This window comes from Delphinapterus leucas, unplaced genomic scaffold, assembly GCF_059928025.1.
Source record: "Delphinapterus leucas isolate spDelLeu-1000000601 "Yukka" unplaced genomic scaffold, BTC_Dleu_Yukka2 spDelLeu_asBTCV2_sq49, whole genome shotgun sequence".
NCBI lineage: Eukaryota > Metazoa > Chordata > Mammalia > Artiodactyla > Monodontidae > Delphinapterus > Delphinapterus leucas.
The window spans coordinates 1162799-1181543 of NW_028322258.1; the positions used below are offsets into that span (position 1 = coordinate 1162799).

General features: G+C 49.8%; 1 protein-coding gene across 1 annotated transcript; it reads right to left on the reverse strand.

The window, feature by feature from the left end:
• Nucleotides 1-636: 636 nt before the first annotated feature.
• LOC149743934 (uncharacterized) lies at nt 637-2368 on the reverse strand. Its single transcript, XM_089906020.1, has 2 exons — nt 2154-2368; nt 637-1451 (listed from the first exon to the last, which is right to left on the reverse strand). Exons 1-2 carry the CDS (start codon nt 2254-2256, stop codon nt 934-936), a joined length of 621 nt encoding a protein of 206 aa, XP_089762146.1. The 5' UTR covers nt 2257-2368; the 3' UTR covers nt 637-933.
• Nucleotides 2369-18745: the final 16377 nt, after the last annotated feature.

The following is an 18745-nucleotide window of genomic DNA, read 5'->3' on the forward strand; positions in this document are numbered from 1 at the left end:
CATCTCTCTCTCCCTCTCCCTCCACCTCCTTCCCTCTCCAGAGAGGGAAGGAGATGGAGGGAGAGGGAGAGGGAAAGAGGTAGAGCCAGAGCGTGCGGAACAGGGAAACAAGGACAGGGAGAGAGGAAGGGAGAGAGGGAGAAGGGGAGACGGAGAGGGAAAGGGGGAGAGGGAGATGGGGAGGGAAAGAGGGAGAGAGAGAGACGGACAGGGAAAGAGGGACAGGGAGAGAGGGAGGGAGAGAGGCAGAGGGAGAGATGGAGGCAGAGGGAGAGTGAGAGGCAGCGAGGTAGAGGGAGAGAGGGAGAAAGGGAGAGAGAGAGAGAGAGAGGGAGAGCGGTAGAAGTGCTGAGGAGGGGGGCTCCCTCCCCCTCCCACTCCCATCCTCTCCCTACTGCTTTCTCTTTTTTCTGCTTCAACAAACCCCAGGCGCCTTTTAGATCAGCCCTGAAGTCAACGTTGATGCTTGGACAGCCTGACCTCCCCGCTGACTTCCAGCCCAGGACCACCGCTGGGAGATGAAGTCTGCGGGGCCCTGGGCGCAGGCTGCACAGGCACCTCCTCTGATGCCCAATCTCTCCTCGTTTACGAGGCAGCCGACACTCCCCTCCCTGACTCCCCAAGATTTGGGGCCTTTTTAGTATGTGTCGATAATGCCATGAGCGACTATTTAACTCTTCCACGAGGACCCATCTCCCAAAATGCAGTGGTTTTCAGCCTTGGCTGCACTAGAGAACCCCCAGGGAAGGGAGAGACGTCTCTCCCTCCCTCTCTCTCTCCCTCTGTACGTCTGTCTACCTCTCTCCCTCTCCCTCTCCCTCTGGGGTGATGCCCGATGAGCTCAGAATCGCAGATGGACCCCCCCCCATCCCCTCTCTGTGGCTTGCATGGGGGATGCACCTTCTCACTGTGGCCCGGGCATGGCCTTGACATTCAGACATCGGGTCCTGCATGGACACTTGTGTTTGTTCCATAGCGCATGTGGCTGCAGTCTGTGCTTCTGTAGATGCGGGCTGTGCGTGAGCCCTTCATCTTCCCCGCAGACACCACTGGTGCTCGCTCGGCCTCGCGGGGGATGCGGGGGGCACGGGGGACAGTCTTGTGTCCCCACCTTCTTGGGCTGCAGACAGGCCACGTTGGTGCTGTGGTGACTGGGGGCTCCCAGGAGAACCCCGCTGCAGACCGGAGAGGTGGCCCCCGAGAAGGTGGCGTACGCCTGGGGCCGGGCCTCATCAGTGAGCCACGGGCCACCTGCAGCAACAGGTGTCTCACCGTCCAGGGGCTGGGTGTTCGGGCGCCGTGGGGTTGAGCTACTGTCTGCACGGCAGCCGTGTTTGTCTTGTTGAGCCCGGGGAGGCCCCTTGGTGGCTCCTGGAGAGCCTGGCCGCATTTCTTCCTGCCCTTGGCCTTAGAGCCCATCACGTTCATGCCGTTTCTGCTTCCAAAAGGACCTGTGTTAATAAAGACCACGTGTTAGGACAGCACCAAAGTGTCTAGAAATCTGGGCCAGGAGGAGGAGGGAGGGGGATTGGCTGTGCCCGCCAGTGGCCTGGGAGCCCTGCCCGCCTGCAGGGACCTGGCCCGGGGCCCGTGGGGAGGGCGTGGCCCTCGGTCCCCAGCGCCTTCCGTCTCTGGCTTCCGGGAGAACTGCGTGATCCTCAGGGAGCTGGTGAGGCTGCAGGCCCTGAAGTCCCGCCTGCTGGGGTTCCGCACCATGCCGACTCCGTGCTGGAGATGAACACGGACAAGACCAGCCAGGTGGTGGCCACTGTCCTAGGTAACACCGCCTTCCCCTGAGTCCCAGTGGGGACGGGGTCAGGCGGACCTTGACCGGACGTGGTGCTGCCTGAGACCCCACTGTGTCAGCCCTTGGGGGTCACCTTCCCAGACCCTTCATTCTGCCTCGAGGGGCGCAGGGTCGGGGGTGGCTGGGGGGCCGCCCCAGGGACGTAGCCGAGCCTCTCCCCTCCGCCCGCAGGTGAGCTGGCCCAGAAGCTGAAGCCCCTCGGGGAGCAGGAGCGGCCGTGATCCTGGAGCTAAAGAAGGCCGAGTGCCAGAGGCGGGGCCTGCACTTTGACGGCCCCATCAACGCCTGGGACCTGCGCTACTACGTGAACCAGGGGGAGGAGACGCGCTACCACGTGGGCCAGTACCTGCCAATGAGTCTTTCCCCATGCAGGCGGTCACACGCGGGCTGCTGGGCATCTCCCAGGAGCTGCTGGGGCTGACCTTCGACCTGGAGGAGGGCACCAGCATGTGTCACGAAGACGTGAGGCTCTAAACGGTCTGGGACGCGGCCTCGGGCAAGGTCATCCATCGGCAAGTTCTACCTGACCTCTATCCTCGGTGCGTGCGTGGGGGAACCTGTCGGCCGTGGGCCGGGGCTCCTCTGTGGAAGCGGGGCCCCATCCACGTCCCTCCGCAGGGTGGGGAAGTCCGGGCACGCGGCCTGCTTCGGCCTGCCTACAGCACGATGGGAGCTGCCAGATCGCCATCGCGGCCATGGTGGCCAACTACACCAAGCCTACGCCCAACCTGCCCTCCCTGCTGCGGCATGATGAGCGGGAGACCAACTTCCACGACGTCGGGCATGCGATGCACCAGCTCCGCTCCCAGGCGCAGGGCTGCAGGCAGGGGGCAGGGAGGGCCCGGGCATGCGTGGTCCTCAGGCAGGCCCTCGCCACGGGATTCTTTCACTGACATCACCCCACACGTGGTGACGCCCTCGGTGTCAGCTTCCATCATCAAACCCCAGGCACTGGGCGCGTAAATAACGGAAATGGATGTCCTCGAGGCTCTAGAGGCTGGAAGACCCAGATCAAGGAGTCAGGGCTGGTTCCCTGCATGTTAAATACATGTACTCAAGAGTTGCCTTTAAAAAAGACAAAAGAAAAGAAAGGAACGTTGCCTGCAAGTCTGCTGACAGCCAGTGATGAGAACCAGAGGGAAGGCTCTGGGGCCGGGGGCGCAGTGCCCTGTGAGCTCGGGGGCTGCTGCCAGTCTCCGTGGAGGCTCAGCAAGTCCCAGTGACTTCCCCACGTGGGGGGCGCCAGCTGAGAGTCTGGGCCCAGGACCCACTGCTCGTTCGGTCTTCCTGTGGTCAGCCCTTCATCCTGAGAGCGATGCTCTCACAGGCTGCACCGGGGCGTGTGGGGACAGTTTACTGAGCCGTACAGACGTCACTACTGCTTTGGACCATTTCCATCATCCCGAAAATGTCCCTCACGCCCTTCGCTATCACTCCGTCCCCTCGCCAGCCCCTGACAACCAGGAACCCACTCGCTGACTCTGTGGATCTACCTGCTCTGGACGTTTCTCCTCAGTGGGGTCACGCCCTGTGTGTCCTTCTCTGTATGACTTCTCTCGCTGAGCATCGTGTTCTCAGGGTGTACCGACGTGGCAGCGAGCGTCAGGGCTTCACCGCATTGCGTGGCTGAGGGACGTAAAGAAGACAAGAGAAAAGAAAAGCACGTTGCATGCAAGTCTGCTGACAGCCGGTGATGAGAACCAGAGGGAAGGCTCCGGGGCCGGGGGCGCCGTGCCCTGTGAGGCCCTTGGCGCTGCTGCCAGTCTTGGTGGGGCACGGGCAGCACCGTCCCTCAGGAGCTGCTGGACAAGCTCATCAAGTCCCGGGAGGCCAACGCAGATGCGGCCGGACCGAGGGAAGGGAAGGGGGCTTCCAGTCTGCCCGGCTGGCAAGCGCGGCCTGGACACGGTGCCAGCCCCCCGTCTCCTTCCTCCCACGCCCCAGGCCTCTTCAACCTGTGCCAGATCGTCCTGGCCAAGGTGGTTCAGGCCCTGCACACGCAGACGCCCGCGGACCCGGCCCAGGAGAATGCCCGCCTCTGCCAGGAGATCCTGGGGCTCCCAGCCATGCCAGATAGCCAAGCGCGCGCCGGGCTCACCTTAGCGGTCGGTTGGCGGCTACTGCCCAGGTCAAGAGGATCGTCTGGTGGTGTGTGAATGGGGACCGACTGACGGGCTCCGGCCGAGGCCCGCTGCCCTCTGGCCTCCTCCTGCCACGGCTCCTTGGCTGGTCCCTCCAGCTGTGGCCCACGGAGTCCGAGGGTGGAGTGGGAGGCTCTGCACATGCTTTCTAGAGAGCCTGGAAGAGGCAGGAGAGGGCTTCGTACCCCGGACAGAAGGCATCGACGAGGTCTGCCCATGCGTGTCGGTGCGGACACGCGGTTCACTCCCTCGTGAGCGCTTTAACCAGCGATCTCCCCGTGGTGGAGGGAGAGCCCTGACTCATCTCTCGCAGCCTCGGCAGCTGGCCTTGTAAGAGGCTTAGGAGTGAGCCCTCGTGAGCTTCAGCAGAAAGTCGGCAAAGATTTATTTGTGTCCCTCCACTGAACTGCCAGCAAGGTCCCCGTTTTCTACAAGTGTTGGGCCAATACTCTCTCTAGTGGCAGGGGACTCAGACAAGGCTGCTTTGAGGCCCCCACCCCCGCTCTGGGGCAGGGGCACTGAGCGGCCAGGGGGCCGGCCAGGAGCCCCTCCGCGTGTGTCCCAGTGACCCACCTGCCTGCGACCTTCGGCCGCCTGGCAGGAAGCTAAGACGCCCAGTCCTATGGCCAGTCATTCCTGCAAGAAACACTGGAACCAGTTTCTGCCAACCCACCAAAAAAAACGACTTCAAAGGCAACGTGGTGTCACAGGAAGGGCTTGTTTCTGTGCTGGTTTGTTTTTAGTTCATTAGGCCTCACTTAAAATTCTGATTCCACAATGCACTTGCTTTGGGATCTTGAGCAACACTCATAACCTCTGCAAGTTTCAGTATAGTAAGTTTATGTGATTACCTTCATCTGTAATATCCCTGTGTTGCAATCTTAATTAATTCAGATTAATTCATCTTAATCTTAATCTCAAATTCAGATCAATGACTAGTTCCTCTGTGACTTCTCCTCTGAACGGATTCAAAAGCCGCCTCTCCCGTCCTCATTTGGCTTCTCTTCTCTTCTGGAATCTCATAAGAACTTCTATGACCTCTTTGGGTTTTTGTTGTTGCTGTTGTCTGTTTGTTTGTTTTTTAATTGAAATATAGTTGATTTACAATGTCGTGTCCGTTTCAGGTGTACGGCGCAGTGATTCCGTTTTCAGATTCTTTTCCCTTATAAGTTATTACAAAATATTGAGTACAGTTCCCTGTGCCATAGGGGAGATCCTTGTTGTATCTATTCTATGCCTTCTTTGAACGACCGTAGCACTTGTTGTCTGTATCATTTTTATGTCTGTTGTGGCTTTGTGACTGAAAATGAAAATTTTCTATTTGTTCATGCCCTGGCCCTTCCTTAAAAATGTGTTCATTTACCTATTTCATATTTATTGACTACATCTTAGACACCGTGTTAGCTGCTTGTTCTAGATGTTAGTAAAACACAGACCTTCCTGCTCAAAGGGTCACAGTATTTGTGGGAAAACAAAAAAATGAACAACTTACGTCTCAAATAGCTTTGTACTTCCCAAAGAGAGCACACCTCGTAGGTACAATAAATATATGTATTATACATAAATGTATAAAGAGTTAATGGCATTAAAAACGTGAGATAACTGCTTTTCTATTCTGAGGAAATGAGGATTACATTTCACCAGGAGCTCAATACCACTCTGAGAATGAGGGCTTAACCCCCGACCTGGCTCACTGCATCGCTTTCGTATATGAAAATAGACAAGTCTGTACACGCTCTCTACAAAAAGGCTTATCGGGCATGAATTTCAGATAGCAAGAAGAAAAATTCAAGAGGTTCAGAGAAGCATCCAGAAGCTCAGATGATTGTCTGGCACTGATACAACTTGCTTGACAGGAAAATAGAGCTGTAAATCTCACAAAATTCGATGATCTTCTAAGAATTTCAAAACCGCCTGCTATTAATTAGAAATCCTAGAAGAACCGCTTCTTTTAAAGCACACTGATAATATGCTTTACAGCTTAATATTCAGAAGCCTATGTTTTGGCTAAGTGAGCTTCAGGAATGAAGGAAACTTGTGGTTCAGTTCCCTCTACTCTGGAACCTCTGGTCAAAACACCTACTTCTGTGCTCAGCCATCTTATCATCTGAAAAATGGAGGCAACTCTAAGAAAACATCGTTACAGAGATGTTGCACAGTTTCCTGTGTCACTGTCTTCATTTGTTTCAGAAAACCAATAACGTCTAAGCTACTACTGCAAAGAGCGCAGTGTTACTTGGGGTCATCTAGTGCAGCTCTGTCAAAGTAAAGAAAAGGAAAGGGGCCTAGAACAACTATAATTTTCCCAAGAGGACACTATTATTTTATGGTAAATCTGAGTCAAGAACCCTGATCTCTTTGATGCCATTCCATTGTTCTTTCGTTGGGTTCTCAACAACCCAGAGAAAGAAAGAGAAATAAAACTCCTATGTGCTGTGTCACTGGTACAGGACGTGGCAAGATTGGAATCGGAAAACTACATATTAACAGGTATTTGGGAAATTCTTCAAACTGGTTAAGATATACACCAGGTACCTAAAAAACAGTATGTTTTCCCAAGATGATTCTGTGGAGTGAACAGAACTGGTAACTGAAGGTGCCTGTGTGCTGCACTTCCAAACAGGATGGGTGAATGCTTGTTTTCTGGCACCTTTAAGACTCCACCCCAATATACACATTAAAATAAAATTAACATTTCAACTGGGTCATATTTAATTCTGCATGCTCTTCTAAGTCAGCAAAATATTCCATATATCATTTAAGTTGTCACTCACTCTCTTTTCTTTTTCTTTTTTTTTTTTTGCGGTACACGGGCCTCTCACTGCTGTGGCCTCTCCCGTTGCGGAGCGCAGGCTCAGCGGCCACGGCTCACGGGCCTAGCCGCTCCGCGGCATGTGGGATCTTCGCGGACCGGAGCACGAACCCGTGTCCCCTGCATCGGCAGGCGGACTCTCAACCACTGAGCCACCAGGGAAGCCCGTCACTCACTTTTTAACTTGAGTTTTAATTTCTAAAAGTCTTTCCAAACACAAAACAGAGGTGGGAAAATGGTATATGGGAAGCTGCAGAGATGAAATAAGCTTACTTCATTCGGCATAAAGATGAATACCCAAACAACTTCTGCATACCTGCAAGTGTCCAAATCTACTATCTTCGTTTCGTAGTCAAGGCTTCCGGAAAAATATGCTAACGGATTCCTAATTACCCAAATGCCCCATATCCGTTTCAGTAAGTATCGTTATACATTACGGAAAATTTTCTCAGTGACACAGAAAGACATCCTGGCCGAGCATCCCCCTTCCCATGACACAGAGATGATGGGTCTCAAGCTACGTTGAAGGCGTTGGAGCCCACTTTATCCATTACTAATATTAATGGAGGACAAACCTTCATATTCTGTTTGTTTGCTCTGTGTTTGTTAAATCACTTCTTCCCTTCATTAAAATGGATGACACATAATTGAGTCTGTAGTGTGTGTATCACTGGAACCTGAACACATTTTTGCTGGTTTTATTAACGTCATAGGTTTCTAGGGAGGGTCTACTAAATAACTAAGTCTAGTTTCACAGTTACAAATAAATTAGGATGTAATTTTGAATAAATTAAGCTCATCATAAAGGAAGGATACTGATAGTTGCTACTACCCCTTCCTTGAGGGGCTCTTGTAAAGCACTAAATAAAGTAACAGAGGTTTATATGCATGCATATATTTTCAATGATATTTGAACACACTCGAAAAGAACTCTACAGAATGCATTATAAAACCTCGATGCTGTGTGTCCCTAGTTCCCAGCTCTCTCGTTAAAACTATTTAAATGAACAAAATGTTATCTATTAGGAGAGCTATCAGAGTACTCCAAATACTACTTCTTGCAGTACCCTGTCCCAACCATTTGCCTTCCTCTTCCCATTAGTCCTTAATTCAGAAACCCCAGAGATTTGTTCATTAATTTATGAGCATATTTCTTCATTCAGCCAAGAAAACTGATGGCTCCCTTACCAAATTTCAGGCACCCTTCTTCAGTATGTTTTCTAGGCATGTTCAGGAAACACAGCAGTGATTAACACAGATGAATATAGCCTCTCTCGAGCTGAGGGGAGAGACAAAAGTAAAGAAGCAAATATAAAATCGTAAGTGTAAATACGTAAATAAAAATTGAATAAATGGGTAGAATAACTAGTATATCAGGTAAGTGCTGGAGAAAAACAGCAAGCAGGGAAGGGGGATGGAGATTGTTAGCTGGTAGGAGGAGGCTGCGATCTGAAACTAAGTGATCACTGAGGGCTTTCTGGGGAAGATAAAATTTAAGAGGGAACCTAAGGTTGTGAGAGGGAGCAAGGTGCATATCTGGGAAGTGAATAGTACAAGCAGAGGGAACAGTCAGATGGAAAGGCAATGAGGCAAGAGTGGGCTTGGAGTATCCAAGGAGCAGAAAGGATGTCAGTGTGTGGAAAACAGAGGGAGCAAAGTGGAGAGGAGAAGGAAACCGTCAGAGAGGAAACAGAGGCCCAGATTTCTAGGGCTGTGGAGGCACTTTGAGGACTTTGCTTTTCCTGTGAAGAAGCCACTGAAGAGCCTGGAGTGACATGATCTGACTTACGTTTTAACAGGATCTCTCTGGATGCCATGTTGATTAGAGACTGCAGGAGAATAAGGACAAGCCCCAGAAGACCAATAGTTGATTCAAATGTCAAGAAACATTTATGCCTTCACCCTTCAACTTCACAAATGATGCCATTTCCATTGAGCTATTGAAAAATATAATCTGGCTTTCAAAACAATAAACCAGAAGGCATTTTCTCACATAAGCAAGGTCACAAACAACTGTCAGCTAAAGTTGAAATAGCAACAAATCAAATAATAACAAAAAACATTTTTATAGCTTTTAAAACCTTACCAAGCATTTTCTTGTCCATTATCTAAGTTAATCCTCAAATCAACGCCATGAGATAGTTACTATTTTCCCATTAGAAGTGACCGCATATTAAATCCTTAGTGATTGCTCAAGAAAAGCTGAAATCTTGAGTGTACATCTATTGATGCCAAGGTTGGGTTTTTTACCCATGGGAACATTGGATGCTAAAATCCACAGGGATTTTCAGCTCAAGATGGCAGACTAGGAAATATATTTACTTTCTGGTCCTCCTGAAACCAGGTTTAAATAAAACTGTAGAAATACCCAAATTAATCAACCAATAAGAGCCAAGACATTGTGGAAGTCATCAACCACAGAAAGATTTCAACACATTTCGAGAAGGCAAACAATGAAATGGAGGGGCCATGAATAAAATAATGAAGAAAAGACTACCCTAAGTAGGGTCTGCACAAAGCCAGTCAGCTTTTGCTGAGCCCTGGTTATAGTAAAGGACAGAGGAAAGAAGAGGGGCTGAAAACAAGGAGACAAAAGTCATTTCAGGAAAACACGTTCATTTAATGAGCTCCAGGGAACACTCAGCCTGCTGCCATACTCACTCACGTATTACAGTGGATTGTTGGCACGCAAGACAAGAAAACAGGGAACCAACGAACAAAAATCAAGACCCTGTTTCTTACTGAACTCTTCTCAAACGAGATCAAGAAATTATGGTTCAATGCCATAGCTGTAAATCATTTCTGCTCCTGGAGAGGTAAGAAAGGGCTTATAATAGTTACCCTTTTTTTTTCAGACAGAATTTAGGTCTGAGCAAAAGCTTTTGTGTCCTCCAACCTCAAAGTTTATTGGGGATGGAAGTCCAAATTTGCTTCGACATACCATAAAAAGAATCTCATGAGCAGAGGGTCAAACTACTTTTGGAATATATGAATTATGCCCAGTGTGATTTTAAATAGATTTTAAACAAAAATATATAGATTTTTACTGATCTATATGATTCTGGGTTCTGAAACTTCTACATGTCACATGCCTGATACAGAACACACAATGTCAGTCCCAGGAGAGAGAAAACACTCCAATGAAGCAAGCCAAAGAAACAAGATTCGGACAAGGTAAAGTGACGTGTAGACCAAGACCAGGATTTTTCAATTCTTTCCTGTCATGCTGTAGCTTCCAGCTCCTGAATAACAACACATGTTTCCCTTGTCCTAGACACACAAGAGTATGTCTCCTCTATGGGGCATAAGAAGCTCTAGAGTTACATATGTGTAGTAAAGAGTGGACCCAGCCGGCATACTCACAATGACCAAATTGTGTTGCTCGTACTTTATTTTAAACCAATACATCGCTCCACGCTGAAGTTGCAATAAATGATATATTTGCTTTCTAGACATGAATGAGATGCCTTACTGGATATACTCCAGGAAGGCCAGAGAAACTGGCTTCTAATCCATACAGAATAATTCATTGATGAATTCCTTTCAGGATAGCCCATGATTTATCTAGAATATAAGCTTTACATACCTGGATCCTTCAAACTAGACCAAAGGGAAAAATCTAGGCTCCAAGCCTCAATCAGAAATGTGGGATGGTGCTATGCTGACAACTGGTGGTCCCTGACCTATCTTCTGAGATTAGAACCCAGTGTGGTGGATGACCAATTCACGCGTTGAACAAAAGAACACCTCCTACAGGGCAGTGGATGTGTTCATTACAGGTATGGCACTTAGGGCTAAGTATCATAAGGACTTCAAGAAACAAAAGAAAAAGTAACACATGAAGCATATATGATAAGGAGGCGCCAGAGTCCAGAGCACGAGCTCTGGAATCACACAGGCTTGCTTCGAATCCCGGCTAAGCCACTACCATCTGTATACCCTGAAGAACAGTCGAAGGTTGAAATGTTCTTTTACCAAATTTCGAAAAACAAGTGAAGAAAGAACCTACCCGCCAGGAAGGGACATCGTGGGGTGCAGCATCCAGTCGGGTCAGGGCTCTGCATCCCCTGCTCAGAAACCTTCACCGCCTGGCTCACGGTGATGCTGGCAGCTCAGCAGCCCTGGAGAAGGCGCTCCTGCTCCTGTCTCCAGGGCTCGCGGACAAGCTGGGGAGGTCCACGGAGGAGGCGGGCCACAGCCTGGCAAGCTCTGGGTGCCTCCTGCACTCAGCTCTGGGCAGGCTCTGGCCTCTGGGCCCCGTTGCGGGGAAGGGCTGGCCGATACATACCCAGGGCTGAGGGGTCTGCAGAGCCGGTGCCCAGGCAGCGTGAGCTCTGGAGGAGAAGCCTTCCACAGTCCCCAACAGTCTCCGCATGGTGGCCCATCCGGTGCCAAACACCTGCCACCCACAGCGACAAGTCCCAGCCGCTAGAAAGTCCAGAAGGGCTCGGGCTCTTTGCCCTCGGGCCGGGTTTCTCCAGGGGCTGGGCTTGTGTGGGGCCCCCAGCCCACCCCCTGACCCGCCCGCCCTTGCTCTGTGACACGTACAATGCAATGGCAACACCCAGGCTGAGCCGGCAGGCCAGTGTTCAGTGCGTGCTAGACCTTGAGAAGAGTTAGCAGCTAGGGAGAAGCTCTCCCACTTTCACTCGCTTTTCTCAGATCAGCCAGGCAGCCCATCTCACCCCAAAGCGATGGACACCACACCTCCTTCCCAGGCTATCGTTTTCCGTTCTGCCCCTGTTTTCCCTTTCCATTCTGCCCCTCTTTTCCCCAGCACCCCATCTACGGCTTCGGGTGTCATCGGTGCTGCAGCAGGCAGCACCTCTGACCCCGAAGCTATGGACACCACACCACCTTCCCGGGCTTTCGTTTTCCGTTCTGCCCCTGTTGTCCCTTTCCATTCTGCCCCTCTTTTCCCCAGCACCCCATCTACGGCTTCGGGTGTCATCGGTGCTGCAGCAGGCAGCACCTCTGACCCCGAAGCTATGGACACCACACCACCTTCCCGGGCTTTCGTTTTCCGTTCTGCCCCTGTTGTCCCTTTCCATTCTGCCCCTCTTTTCCCCAGCACCCCATTTACGGCTTCGGGTGTCATTGGTGCTGCTCCCGGCAGCACCTCTGACCCCGAAGCTATGGACACCACACCACCTTCCCGGGCTTTCGTTTTCCGTTCTGCCCCTGTTTTCCCTTTCCATTCTGCCCCTCTTTTCCCCAGCACCCCATTTACGGCTTCGGGTGTCATTGGTGCTGCTCCCGGCAGCACCTCTGACCCCGAAGCTATGGACACCACACCACCGTCCCGGGCTATCGTTTTCCGTTCTGCCCCTGTTGTCCCTTTCCATTCTGCCCCTCTTTTCCCCAGCACCCCATTTACGGCTTCGGGTGTCATTGGTGCTGCTGCAGGCAGCACCTCTGACCCCGAAGCGATGGACACCACACCACCTTCCCGGGCTTTCGTTTTCCGTTCTGCCCCTGTTTTCCCTTTCCATTCTGCCCCTCTTTTCCCCAGCACCCCATTTACGGCTTCGGGTGTCATTGGTGCTGCTCCCGGCAGCACCTCTGACCCCGAAGCTATGGACACCACACCACCTTCCCGGGCTTTCGTTTTCCGTTCTTCCCCTGTTTTCCCTTTCCATTCTGCCCCTCTTTTCCCCAGCCCCCCATCTACGGCTTCGGGTGTCATCGGTGCTGCAGCAGGCAGCACCTCTGACCCCGAAGCTATGGACACCACACCTCCTCCCTAGGCTATCTTTTTCCGTTCTTCCCCTATTTTCCCTTTCCATTCTGCCCCTGTTTTCCCCAGCGCCCCCCCCCCCCCATTTACGGCTCAGGCCGGCATCAGTGCTTCAGCAGGCAGCAGCTCTGACACCAAACCTATGGACACACCTCCAGGGCTGTCATTTTCCAGTCTGCCCCGTCTCCAAGTAGAACCACTACCTATTTCACACGGCTGTTCCTAGTTCTGGGAACACACCACGCACTGGTAGCAATGCCTCAGCCCATGCCTCGACTCATTTCCCTGCAACGCTGGCCAACAGATAGACCAACACTTCAAAGTTATGACAGAAAGTTGAGTAAGTTATACGCTTGGAATTGCATTTATTATTACTAACAAGCACAACTGTAGTGCTTAGACTATAACAAGTAATATTCTAAGTGCTTAGCAAATATTAACTCACTTAATCCTCATAATGGCAACCCTATAGGTAGGTAATGTTCATAATATTCACCTTTTTGGGGGGAAACTGAGGCCCAGGGGGGTTGAATAGCTTGCCTAATGCCACACAGTAAGTAGCGGGCAGAAACCCAGGATGAAAACCAGACCGTCTAGACTTTCATCACTTTGCTGTGTCACCTTAATAGATGTTGTGGTTAGGGAAGGGACTAAACTGACAAGACTCTGAACTTGAGAAGGGAGAAATTAGAAAGTGACTGATCCTAGAAACTAGAGAGGATTTCAGCTCAGAAATTTCTGGTGGTGAGACCCAGAAGAACAAGAACATGGTTGGAATATTAACTTGGGGTAGTATCTGAATCCATTGAGAAATGGTTTTGTTTTGTTTTGTTTTTTTAACTTAGAAAGGCCAGCTGGATGAAGATTAATGAAACAAAAAGCAGAAAGGGAAAGAGGAAGGTGCCTGAAGTGAGACATAACCTCTTCCCTGTAAGTACTAGGGGTGGGCGTCCTGTGGGAAAGGATGGAGCTCTCTCTACAGGTTTGTCACCAGGATGAACAAGGAGAAACATGGCAACCACTGTACTGGTTTTGATGATTCCTCAAAAACCAAGGCTTTACTTTCCAAGAACTACCCACAGTAGCATACCTACCGTGTGTCAGACATGCCACCAAGTGTGTTTCCAGTCACACATTTTCATTGGAGAAATAGTTCCTATGAGGTACGCATTAGTTCCCTATGGCTGCTGTAACAAATGACTACCAATGAGCTTGCGTAAAACAAAACACACTCATTCTCTTATGGTTCTGGAAGACAGAGGTCCAAAACCAGTTTCCCTGGGCTGGAACCAGGAGTTGACAAGGCCGTCCATCCACCTTCTAGAGGCTCTAAGGGAGAATCTGTTTCCTTGACAGCATTCCTTGACTTCTGGCCACATCAATCCAACCCCAACTTCATCATCACATTCTCTTTGGAGTAAACACTCCCTCTGCCTCTCTCTTACGAGAACACCAGTGGTTACATCTGGGTCCATCCAGGTAGTCCAGAAGAATCTCCCCATCTCAAAACCCTTACTTTCATCCCATTGGCAAAGTCCCTTCTGCCATTTAAGGTGACATTCATAGGTTCTGGGGATTAGAAGGTGGACATTTGGGGGCAATGGTACTATTCAGTCTACTACAAGGTAGATACTATTAGCTTTCTCAGATGTAGGAAATGAAGTTTAGGGAAGTAATTTGTCTCAGGTCTACAATTTCCAGAGTAGAGATTTAAATTCTGCCAGGGAGACTTTAGGACACACTCTAAACAACTTTAACCTGTGTCCTTAATTACTGCATAATCCTTGGTTAAGAGTCACACTTAGGTATCAAGACCCAACTGAATATAACACAAGTACTGTCTCCTCTTTCACTATGTTTGCCTGGTGTATTTATGAATCTTGCCCAGAGCAGAAGAGTTCAGAAAATCGTTATACACGTTTACTAGGAGAAAGCATTTACCGTTTGATGTGCACGGAGTAATGGAAGGCTATTTAAAATAAAATAAAGTAAAATATGCCACCAAATCGTCAAGTGTCACAACAGAGGTAACCCCGTGGGAGTCTTGAGGAGACTAAAATTATCTCCAATTGTGCAGGTGAGAAAAGTGTCACTAAAGGCAGTTGTAGTTCAGCCAAGCCCTACGGCACAGAAGTAGGAATCTGGATATGTACGAATGGGAAAAAAGACATTTTAGGCATGGGAAACAGTTGAATGCTGAATGGATGAGAAATAGGCATTAGACCTTTCTAAATCAACTGGCTTATTAACTCAGTAAATCAGATTTGGTCAGTCAAACTAGCTTTAGCTGATTACTTATCCAGGGCATAGCTGTTGAGAGTCATTTTTGTCATAGAACAGTAAATAAAATTGTTGAACTATAGCTTTAGGCTTGCTAAGTGATAACAGATTGCTCTAGCTGATGTTCAAGTGACTTACTTGGTACTATTCACGAAATTGGGGGTTAACAACTGCTTAAGACAACATAGAGAATTGATCTTAAATAGTACTTGAAGTAGTTACTGTGTAAAGTATCTGTTCAGTAGCTCATGGTAAATGGATGTTTATAATCCCCGTTGGACAACCAACTGCTTTTTTGCAAATGGTAATGTGAATTGCTGTTGCATAAACTATAGTAATGACCACCTATCTAATCTGTTGTCCAAACCAGAAATCTTCTAACAATACTGGTCTCCTAATAAAAAGTAAGCATGAAGCTAACACACACTGGGTGTCTCCCGTGTGCCTGTGCATGCATCTATAGCTCACTGAACCCCCATAACAGCCCCCAAGAGAGGGACTCTGAGTGTCCCCATGCTGCTGGTGGAGAAACAGGCACAGGAAGGTTCAATAGTCTATCTACCTAAGATAACACAGAGGGCGGGAGAGCCTGTTTTTAAACCATCTGCCTCCAATTCCAGGTGCCAGGAGCCAGATTCAGCCTACAGGCCTCTTCTGCTCATCTGGAGGTGAAACCATGTGTAAGGATTAGTCAAATCCTGTCTTCACTCCTCAAGGTAGCTTGAACACTTGCACGTCCTCCAAATAGCACGTAGCATAAGCAATAAGATGTTTGCCCCGGGTATTGTCCAGGAACTTGGAATCAGCTGTGTCTAGTTAGGCTGAGCTGGTTAAGACTGGAGAGGACCACCGATCTTCCACCTGGCCCAGTGCCTTTTGACCTCCTGCCATCAGAGGGCCGAAAACTACAGCCTGAGAATGTGCTGAGCCCCGTAGCCTAGTTACGCCAGCTCAGAACAATGATGGGCACACCTTTTCCCAATCACCTTTCCTCATGCTCCCCGTGCCTCATACTGCCCTGCTTCTTTTTTCTTTATCCCATAGATACCCCAAGCCCCTTGCCTTTGGGGAGGCGGATTTGAGAGCTATTGTCACGTCACTTCCTCGCTTGGCTGCCTTGTGAATAAACCTCCTCTTTGCTGCAAACCTCAGCATGTCAGTGTTTTGGCTTGCTGCGCCTCAGACAAAATGGTAGGGAGCAGTGGTAAAGGTCCCTTGCCTGTGAGGGAAGCTGGTTGCTAGTAGTCACGTTGCAGATGTTTTCTCCTCCCGGGGGGGCAGACGTCCTGCTCTTCCAGAAAGAAGGGAGAAAGGCAGGAGCTGGACCCTTGCTCTCAGGGTCACCGTCACCTAGGAGCTCGTTAGAAACACAGAATCCAGGCCCCACCCAGAACTACTGAATTACAGCCTGCATTTAACAAGATCCACAGGAGAGGCATACCCATATTAAAGTTGGAGAGGCACCAAGCTGGAGTCCACGTAGCAGAGAAGCAGACAGGATTCTAGACCACGCAGAGTGTTAAAGGCCAACAGTTTGTTTTCTATTCTCAAAACAATGTTTTTGAGCCATGTTTATGAGCAATGTCCCAACTTGCTTCTAAGGTTTCTTGTGTGAAGAATGGATTGGAAGGAAACAAGATATATGGACACTAGTTAGGACCTCATTGCAACAGACAGGCAAGTTCAGTATGAGGATGTTGAGGAAGAGTTGACAGATTCAGAAGAAATTCAGGAGATAAACTGAAGCGGGCTTAATGGGGTATGAGACGGAGGAAAGGAAGGTCTTAGGGAATTTAAGGGTTTACTCCACGTATGAGCAAAGCCTCAAAATTCATCATTTGAACGTACAGAGGTAGAGCTCTCAAAGGACACTGGTTAGGAAGCAACAGTACGCCCTTTATAATTCCAAGAGACAACACGGATCAACTGTCTCGATGGAAAACTCGGCGGTACCGGTGCGTTTTTTCACTCAAACTTAGTTCCAGTGCCTATTACTCACATTTTCTGTGCCTAAACAACACGGCTTGAGGAACTGAAGGGGATTCCATCCTGGTAATTAAGGAGGGTCCCCAACACTGACAGTCCCATCTTGAAAAGCAGTCCCGCTGCATTTTACCCAAGGAGCAATGGCCAGAGCCTCCCTTTTAAAACGATGGGGAGAAATCAGAACATCACACACTGTCCCTTTCAGCTACTATGAACTGAGCCGCGAGACGACCAGCACCCCCTAGCACAGCGCGGACGGGCCAGCGCACGGGGGCCACTGTGACAGGCGACAGCACAAGAGACGGAAGCCCAGGCCCAGGGGCTCCGAGCTCCACCGGCAACGCCCAGGGGCCAAGGCGTATTACCTTTCCGGGATGTGCTTTCCGCCCTTCCTCGTGGCCGACGAACTGGCTCATGTCACCCCCGCCAGGAGTGCCAAAGTCGCCAACCCGGCATCCCCGGTGCCAGCACAAGGCCACGAACCACAGGCGCCTAGGCACAAGCCCACGCAGCTCGCGGACCTCCTTCTACCGCGCATGCGCCACCGCGTGGCGTGTCGAGATGACTGTCATCACGCAGGCGGATTAACGCGCTTGATCGGTCAAGAGGATTCTGATGCCTGCAATTTCCCTCCTTAGCCGGAGGCTGGTAGCACACGTCCATTAGTTCGTGTGTGTACCCTTCAGCATTCCAATCATACGGGACATGGAAAGTTGTCCGACTCTCCCAGTTTCTTGTGTGGTTCTTTCAGATATTTCCCAAGTGCTTACATTCACACTTGTATCTTGTATGTAAGTATTTGTACGTAACAGGTATCCTGTAGTTTATAGAAGAGCAGCACACTATACACGTACTACATACCTAGTCTACAATGTGTCTTGGATAGTGACGCTGTTATCTTTCTAAAATATAAACTTGGCTGGATTGCTCTGTCGCTTGAACATCTTCACTTAGCACAGAATACAGCCCAGGTTGTTAGCACAGCATTGAGAACTCTTTATAAACAAATATCAGTCTGTCTCTCCAACTGAATTATAAGTTCAAACTATGACTTACAAGGACCTACATCATCCACCTCCCTCCTTTGCCCTGCCAGCCTCCCCTGATCTCATTCTCTACTGCCCTGCCCTCACTCACTTTCCCCTGTCCAGCCACACTGGCTTCCTTACTATTCCTCAAACATGCCAAGCACAGGCGTGCCTCAGGGACTTTGCACCTACTATTCCTTCTGCTTCAGAACACACCCTCCCACCCCATCTCCACTCTCCCAGAACACACCCTCCCACCCCATCTCCACTCTCCCAGATATCCAATGGCTTGTTTCTCACTGCAAGGCTCTGCTCAATCGACATCTTAATAGAGGGGACTTCCCTGATCACCTACCACATTCCCTCACCTCTTCATCTTCTTTTGTTATTCTCCAAAGCATTTACCACCGCTTGACACTCCACATATTGACTTATTTATTCATCTCTCTCCCCCACTAGAATGGAAAGTACGTAAGGGCAAGAACTTTGTTCTCTTCCTACTTCCTAGAACAGTGCCTTCAACTTAGAAGGTGTTATACAAATATTTGCTGAAAATGAATGTATGACTTCTTTGCCCTTTCACACTACCCTCTAGTCACACCAGAGGCTGCCCCTCCAGAGCACAAGTTCAAGCCCTGGGCCTTTTGTACCTGTCCCCAATACCTGGGCTGTCCTTTCCTCATTCCGGCAAAATCCTCTTCCCCCAAGCCCAGCTCAAACGCTGTCTCCTCAGTCAGGCCTTCCTCAATTTCTCCTCTATATTCCTGCTGCACTTGATTCTTTTATCATAATTAACCCACTTAGACTCACTACACGTTTCTCTTCCTAGACAACTGGAAGTTGCTACTGAACAAAGACTTCTACTCACCTCTGTATCCCCGTGCCCTAACAACAAACCTATAAGGCTCTCGGTGTTTACTGAAACAATTCATTTTCTGAGTCTCTACCCATTCT